Source organism: Myotis brandtii, unplaced genomic scaffold, assembly GCF_000412655.1.
Source record: "Myotis brandtii unplaced genomic scaffold, ASM41265v1 scaffold105, whole genome shotgun sequence".
In the NCBI taxonomy this organism is placed as follows: domain Eukaryota; kingdom Metazoa; phylum Chordata; class Mammalia; order Chiroptera; family Vespertilionidae; genus Myotis; species Myotis brandtii.
This window is the reverse complement of record NW_005353538.1, coordinates 2,427,658-2,435,648: the sequence shown is the minus strand read 5'-3', so window position 1 is coordinate 2,435,648 and position 7,991 is coordinate 2,427,658. Positions and strand designations below refer to the sequence as shown.

Here is a 7,991-nt window from a genome sequence, read left to right as displayed (position 1 = left end):
TGGCCAGAGTCCTCTGAGGTAAGGTGGCTGTGGAGGCGGCAGCGGGGGCCCCTGGGTGGGGGAGGCCCAAGGGCTTGCTGGTGGGGTCCAGAGTCAGGTGGCGAGCCTGGGTGTGGTAGGTTCGGGCCAGGTTCCGGATGGAGGCCTCTCGGGGCGGGACCGCGGGACAGGGCTCACGCCCCTCTGCCTTTCGGAAGAAGGCCTCCGACTTGCCGTACAGGGGCAGGTTACAGTAGTCACCTGGCGGAGAAGCAGAGGAGGTGAGAGGCGGGGCCCAGCCAACCTCCCGCCCCCCAACACCCCCTGCTGGCTAGGAGTCCCTCCCCGGGATGGGAGTGAAGGGTTGAGGAAAGGTCAGTTACTTGACCTCTCTGAGCCTTAGTGTCCTTATCTGTGAAATGGGGCCAATTGCATTCCCTAAGGACATCTGAGCGGTGAGGAAGGTAACGGGCCCTCAGTACAGGGGCTGGCACAGCGGCCGCTGGTGAGCTGGTGCTTATGGGTCAGTGGCCACGCTGAGCCGCGGCCGCCGCAGAGGGCTCCCTGCTGAGGAGCGGGCTCCCGAGGGCTCTGGCTGGGGGACGCGTTTCCTCCCGGGAGGAGAAAAGGACTGTCCCTCCTGCCACTTCTGCGCCGTGAACCTGATTCTGCCCTCGGAGGACGCACAGAGCGGCTCACTCTCCCCCACACGGCCTCTCAGGCGGAACGTCCTTCGTTTCTGAAACTGTCTCCACGTCCTGCTGGCCTGCCAGGCACCTTCGCAGATGACCCCACTTGGCCCCCAGCCCCCTGGGTAGGCTGCCTGCATTTTGCAAGTGAGGACACGGAGGTTCAGAAAGATGAAGTAATTTGCCCAAATTCGACCAGCGAGGAGGGGTGGGCGTCACCCAGGGCTGCTGGTCTCCTGAATCCTCGACCTTTGTTGCCCCGGGCCCTTCTCTATATGACCCCGGGCCTCAGGTTAGCCTGGCCACTGAGTGAGGCCAGTGTCGAGCAGACCAGACTCACGGGGTGACGGCCTGGGCCGTGCCTGCGGTGCCCCAATATCTGCTGATGGACTCCCTCGCCTGCCCCCGCTCATCCTAGACCTGCCCCACCAACCCCAAGGGGCGTATGCCCTGGCCAGGCCCCTGCCGTGGGATGGTTCTCAGCCAGGCTAGGGCACTGCCCACCGGGAGGCTTGGCCCATGGGCTAAGTCGCCAGGATCGCTCTGTTGGGTCGGGATTAAGTTCACAGCATTGAGACCAGCGGCCACTGGGCAGTTGATCCCAGGGGAGTCTCTTTCCATCCTGACATAGCTTCAGACTGGTCACTACTTAGTGAGAACGTACTGTGAGCCATGCATGTGCATCATTTCTAATGCCCGCTACAACACGGAAAAGCATACGTGATCATTTGCATTTTACAACCGCAAGGCCAGAGAGGTGAAATGACTTGCCCAAGGCCACAGAGATATGAAAAGGTTGAACAGGACATGGGCCCTGGTCTGCCTGCTCCCAAGTCCTGCTCTTTGCACTACCCACACTGCCAGGGAACCCCCGGGGCTGGCAGGGCTCATGGGGTCTGGGGCAGGGGCCGCAGCGGGGGAGGTGGCCTGGGCACTCACTCTTGTTGGCCCGGTGAGGGATGGGCACCGCCACGTTCTTGCCCCGGTCTGCATCCTGGGGCTTGGGCGGGGAGGCGGTGAAGCGGCAGATGCCGGGCTCGGAGGGCGTGCTCATGGACGTCATGCTGTCGGCATTCTCGTTGGTGCCCGTGGTCATCTGGTCCGAGGAGCTGTCCGAGATGAAGCACTCGGTGATCTCGAACTTGGCGTGCTGCAGCTGCTCCTCCAGCTTGGCGTGCTCGTAGGCCCGGGCCAGCTCCTCGTACGTGGAAGAGGCGCTCTCCGTGGACACCATGCTGTTCCGTCCTTTGTCTGGGGAGGCGGGAGGCGGAGGAAATACGTGGGTTCCCGGGAGGAGGGAGTCAACGAGACCAGACTGAGCAGCTCCCCCCGCTCCCCAGCCACCTGAGAGCCTGGCCGCAGGTGTGGGCGAACCAGGCTGAGACCCTGCCCTCCCACTGCGAAGGGAGCAGAATTGGGATCTGGGCTGGCGGCAGGGGGGGCAAACACTCTGGGAACTAAGCAACTCCTCGGCCGCCCAGCCCTTCCTCCAGCAGACGCCACGCAGACTGTTTTCTCTATTTTGGGGGAGAGCAAACTGAAACCCCGACCAGGCAGGGCTCAGCGAGGTCTGGTGTTTGTGTCACCGCCACACAGGGCGCCAGCAGCCAGCCAGGAACTGAACTGACAGTGTCTTGGACCCCATGGGCCAGCGGGTAGGAGTTGGGAAAACGGCAGGGGGAGCGGGGTGATGGAACTGGAGGAGCGGGAGCAGGAACAGGCAGGGCCCTGGGCTCACCTGTGTCCTGGGAGAGGCTTGCGCTGTAGCTGTCACTCTCAGTGACGGTGACGCCGTGCTGGGAGCCCGCGGTGCGCCAGTCGGAGGTGAGCGTGCGGGCAGGTGTGGAGGCCTGGCACTTGGTCAGAGTCCACTGGCTCGAGTACCGGTTCCGGGTACTGTGGGCTGACTTCACATTCTTCCTGGACACGGGGTCTACACAGAGGAAGCGAGAGCCAGCTGCACTGCTACCCTCACAGTGCAGGGAGCACTGGGGCAGAAGGCAGTGGGGAGCCAGGGAGGAGGCAGACACAGCCACAGGACTCCCTTGGGAGCGCTGAACAGGCTGCCTTTCGTGACCACACAGCTGGCCTCGGGGCAGAGGAGCAAGAGCGGCCAGGCATGGGGCAGTGGGCAGCATCCTGGTCTTCTCTACCCGTCAGCCTGGGAAGAAGGTCACCTCTCCCCCTGACTGTGCACCCATTCCCTACAGCCCTTGATGTATTCTACGCGCATGTCCGGAGCCACAGGGCTAGAGGCAAAAGGCTCTCGAGGCAAGAACACCCACCCCCTCAACACCTCTAGGTGAGGACACCCAGGCTCAGAGGTATAAGATTAAGTAAGTTCCCAAAGTCACAGGTAGGAAGTCTGCAGGCCAGGTGCCCAGGCTCTAACTCCACTGCGCTTCCTGCTCTCCCACACGGTTCCACCTTCTTTTTATTTTTGAAAACATTACCCCTGCCCCATGCTGTGCCCAAGACACACTGTGTGGGAGGGGCTGCCTCCCTGGGGGCATGCGTACTGGTGCCTGGCCGGATATCGGACATGTCGATGAGGGGGCCGGTGCTCTGGATGAGGGCCGGGTGGTGCAAGGAGACACCGGTACAGAAACTCTGCGGGTTGACAGCTTGGCTGAACTCAGCGTCCGCCACAGGGATGGTGGCCTTGTCGTCTCCTGGGGGAAGAAAAACAATCAGCAGGACTCCTTCCCTCTGGGCACCGTCTTTAATCCTCAAATTTCTCTTTGTCTTTATCCAGTGAACCACCAGGAAAATGATCCCTTAGAGCAGCGGTTCTCAACCTGTGGGTCGCGACCCCTTTGGCGGTCGAACGACCCTTTCACAGGGGTCGCCTAAGACCATCCTGCATATCAGATATTTACATTACGATTCATAACAGTAGCAACATTACAGTTATGAAGTAGCAACAAAAATAATTTTATGGCTGGGTCACAACATGAGGAACTGTATTTAAAGGGCCAGAAGGTTGAGAACCACTGCCTTAGACAGAGAAGGAAACAGCTCTTTTTTTTTTTGGTTTGTTATTTTTGTTAATCCTCACCTGAGGATATTTTTCCATTAATTTTTAGGAAGAGTGGAAGAGAGAGGGAAAGACAGAGAGAAACATTGATGTGAGAGAAGCACATCGATTTGTTGCCTCCTGAACAAGCCCTGATTGGGGCCCGGGCTGTGGAGGAGCCTGCAACTGAGGTATGTGCCCTTGACCGAAATTGAACCTGGGACCCTTTGGTCTGCAGGCTGACGCTCTATCCACTGAGCCAAACCAGCTAGGGCGTTAACAGCTCTTGAGAGAAGCGGCAATGCATTGGAGGTTGTTGAGCTGTTGCTAGGGCTTCGGTGAGAACCACAGCACTGCTGTGAGGCCTGGTGGCTGCCCGTGGTGTGTGTGGCCTGGGACGCACACTCTGCACAGGACAGAGAGCTCGTGGCACCTGTCACTCACCCAACTGCTTGATGCCCTCCTTGTCCTCGATTAGCAGCTGGACCCTGGGGATGTCAATGTGTAGCCGCGGGCCCTGGGGGGGCCCCTTCACGGGGGTGTCAAAGCTTCGGTTGTTCTTGCTGTGGGGAGAAGGGCTACAGGTGGGTGACTCAGCAGCCATAAGGGGTTGGGGGAGGGTTTTTTGCAAAAACAGCGGGGATTGAAGCTTGTCCCCTGCAGTGGGGAAGAGAGAGGAGAGGAGAGAAGAAGCAACTATATGAAACCCACCTTATCAACATCTCTGCCAAACTCTTTGCATCTGCAAAACAGTAGAGAGAGGGGCGGGGTGAGAATGGACTTTGAGTAGGATGAGAATTGGAGAAGGCATGTGGGAGAGCTGAGACCAAGGCTGGTCTCTTGGGAAGAAGAGGGAGAACTGTAAGGACCTCTAGAACAGTCTAAAACATGTTTTCCTTTCCTCAGACTTTTATCTAATAGGAAGGTCCTTGCCAAAGGAGAGGGTATATAAAGAGCTCCATTTGGTTCCTGACTCTAATTAAACAAGGCACCAGAGCAGACTGGAAAATGGCATCAATGGTGGGTCTCTCCTTAGTTATCTGCTGGGGAGAGGAGAGAGTGGAGGATGCAGTAGAGGTAGTCAATGGGAAGCCCCAGATGACTATCAACCAAGAGGTGTCACGTCCTCCTCCAGGGCATCTATCCCCTAGAAAATCCATGGATGGATTTGGAGGGCCCTGCTTTGTTTCAGAGGGCCCTTGAATAGGATTAGGACTCTCAAGGTAAAAATTGGTGAGCGAGGAGAAGCAAAGGTCCTGGTTAATCCATTAACCCCCCTGATAACAAAATGATCTGTCAGAGTGAATCTAGTTCCAGGCATGCATCCATCTACCACCCATTCATCCATTTATTATTGATCCAAACACCTGTCCATTCACCTGTCCAACTGGTCACACACTCATCTACTCACCCATCCAACTATTCATCCATCATCCACCAATTCAACTACCCTTCCATTCAACCATCAACCCATCCAACTATTTCTCCAACCATTTATTCAATTATGCATTCATTTATTTAACTATTCATCCAAACATCCATTCATTTAACTATTTAACCATCCCTTCATCTTATCATCCTTCTATCCATCCAAATATGCATCTATACAATCAAGCATCCCTTCAACCATCAATCTATCCAACCATCCATTCACCCATCCACCCATCCATCCATCCATCCATCCATCCATCCATCCATCCATCCACTCCTTCATCCATCTATCTATACAACCACCAATCCATTCAACCATTTATTCAATAAACCTTTTATTCAACCATACTTCCAACCATATTTCCATCTATACATCCTTCCATCCAACCATCCAATCAATAATCTAACCTTCCATCCAACTATGTAATCACTCATCCAACCAGCTATCCATTCATCTATTCACCCATCTGTCCAGCAGCCATCCAACCATCCTTTGAACCATTCATTCATCATTCACCCAACTCCTAAACACCCTGGGCAGTGTCAGTCATTTCCTCTTCTGTGCTGCTATTGTGCTCTGGCTTCTCACATTAGACCGTTAACTCTATAAGGGCACGTTGTTCCTTCTTCATTCATCTTTTGATCTCCAATGTCTGCCAGATACTCAATAAATGTTTTCCAAATGAGTGGTGAACATCTATTAAGCAGCTAGTAGGTGTCAGACACTGTACAAATCAAGGCAAATCAGACCCATTCATGCCACGCTGCACTATTAGATGTGGGGACAGGGGATGATATTCAAAATATTTGAAAATGGGTGTGCATGGAAACTGTCCAGTCAGGAATGAGAGAGGCCCTAAAGAACCCTGCAGGCATGCTCATTAGTGGCTGGGCCCTGGGAAAGTCACAGGGGTCCTGTGTGAGAGATCGGCACATCTAGGGTGAAAGGAGCAACATCTATTTACCAATCAACAAGGACATTTTAAAATCTTTTAACGAGCAACACGGCTTTCCCAGTGTGAGCCTCTAAAGTCAGTCCTGGTTAGGACAGGCACAAAGTCCTGGGGGCAGAGAGAAGGGACCAGTCAACATGAGGAGGGGTGGAAGGGTGGAGTGCGGCTCCTTTCAAGTGCACACGGGCACTCCCTCTTGTCCAGGGAAAGCTGTGAGCCAGGGAAGGTGGCCGGTGGGGCTGAGGGTCAGCGCTCCTGCCCAAGAGGCCATAGGAAGGAAACCCCCCCACCTCGCAGCCGCTTCAGCCGTTTCTCCTTCCTCTTCTTCCGTACGATGAAGAGCAGAGCCAGCCCCAGCGTGGCCAGGATGACGGGGCAGCCGATGGTGAACAGCTTCCTCACGTCGTCCCCCTCGCCTTGAGCAGACTTGATGGGAGGGATGGTGCCTGGATGGGGGTGGGGAAGGGAGTCAGGTGTCCCTTCTGAGTTGGGTGCTATGCAGATTCCCATGGGTGGGGGAGCCCTGGGACCGTTCTTGCTGCCCTCGTTCTTACGCTGACCTCCACTTCTTGGTGCAGACCTCCTCCCCTCTGCTCCCCCAAATTCTGGTCCCATCAGGACAACCATGGACAGTGGGGTAGTTTCCACACTACATTTTGATATTAATGACTTCCTGAACCTGTTTCTCTTGTTGGAGTTCACATTCATTCTTAAAGGGTGGATGGGTGGGCTCAGATTCCCACAGCCAGCTGGGCAGGTGGGGTGGGTGGGGGAGATGGTGAGAATCTCAGTAGAGAGAAGTCAGGGCGGTGGGATCCTGGGTTCTCTTCTCCAGATGAAGACAAAAGCTACTACGTACACCACCTTCCCTCCCTGCTTCCCCTCCCATGGACCGTGTCTGCTGGCCTTGGGCGCCTGCACGGAGCAGGAGGCAGCGACGTCTCCTGCTGACAGCCCTCGGCCGAGCCCTGTGCCTGTTTCAGAGCCTCCCTCAGAGTCCTCTCCTCAATGAGCCTTTCCTGCCTGAGCCATCCCCTCGCCGGGCAGACTTCGTCTAGCTGGTGACAATGTCCCTCTGAATACAGCCTTCTGGACGCCTTTCATGTTTGTGTGTGTCTATGTGGGTGCACACGTGTGCATGTGTGTGCGTCATGTGCGAGGTGTCCCGTGTGGCAGACACCAGTTAGTGCTCACCGATACCCATGTGCTTGTGTGCATGTCCCAGCGACAGCCATGCGCCTCGTCCCGGACCTCAGAGCATGACTAGGAGTCAGGGGTGTCACCTCCTGGCCCAGGCCCCTGAGAAGTGGGGAGCCTTCTCCCTCTCTCTCTGGTTATCTTGGAGGTCACAGTTCAAGATGGCAGAGCTAAAAGCTGGTGACCAGCCAGCCCCCAGGAGACTGTATGAGCGCAAGAAACATCTCCACCGGACTCAGCCCGGAGCCGTGCCCGTGTCTCTGTTACTGCAGCGAGACCCTCCCTCCTGCCTCATATCCCGAGTCAGTAGCTGGTCTCAGAGGGCAGGGCCTCAACCGCACCTCCCTCCCCGTCTCTGAAGCAATGGCCGGCAAGGCTCCCACCTTCGGAGCCCTAGTGTCAGACCTGTTTGTCTGCCTGTCTCTAGTGCACCCGCCTGCCTGCCAGTCTGCTGCTGCCTTTGCAGGGAGGCGGGAGGCTACAGGGAGGTGCCGCCGAGCTCCCCTCAGCTCGCGTCTGGACGAATCCCAGTAGGAAACACGGGTCCCCCTTCCCCACTGGGGTGGCAGGTGCTTGTGCCTCTCTTCCTTCTGCCTGCCTTTCTCCTGATGATAGTCCTGCTGATTTTTCTCTTTGTTAGTCTCTGTCTCTACCAGCTACCCTGGCAGCCCCCGGTGCCAGCATCTCTGTCGTGTGTCCCCCCCCCCCCCCCCCCCCCAGCCCACC

At 56.4% G+C, this 7,991-nt stretch overlaps 1 protein-coding gene across 1 annotated transcript in view; it reads right to left on the bottom strand.

The window, feature by feature from the left end:
• The window catches only part of DSCAML1 (Down syndrome cell adhesion molecule like 1), a 313,708-nt gene that overhangs the window by 333 nt on the left and 305,384 nt on the right, over positions 1 to 7,991 (bottom strand). Inside the window, exons 28-34 of the mRNA XM_014540006.1 lie at positions 6,359 to 6,514; positions 4,396 to 4,426; positions 4,129 to 4,247; positions 3,188 to 3,340; positions 2,407 to 2,601; positions 1,608 to 1,919; positions 5 to 240 (exon numbers count right to left, since the gene is read on the bottom strand). Coding sequence (XP_014395492.1) covers positions 5 to 240; positions 1,608 to 1,919; positions 2,407 to 2,601; positions 3,188 to 3,340; positions 4,129 to 4,247; positions 4,396 to 4,426; positions 6,359 to 6,514 — 1,202 coding nt within the window. The remainder of the gene's footprint in view (positions 1 to 4; positions 241 to 1,607; positions 1,920 to 2,406; positions 2,602 to 3,187; positions 3,341 to 4,128; positions 4,248 to 4,395; positions 4,427 to 6,358; positions 6,515 to 7,991) is intronic.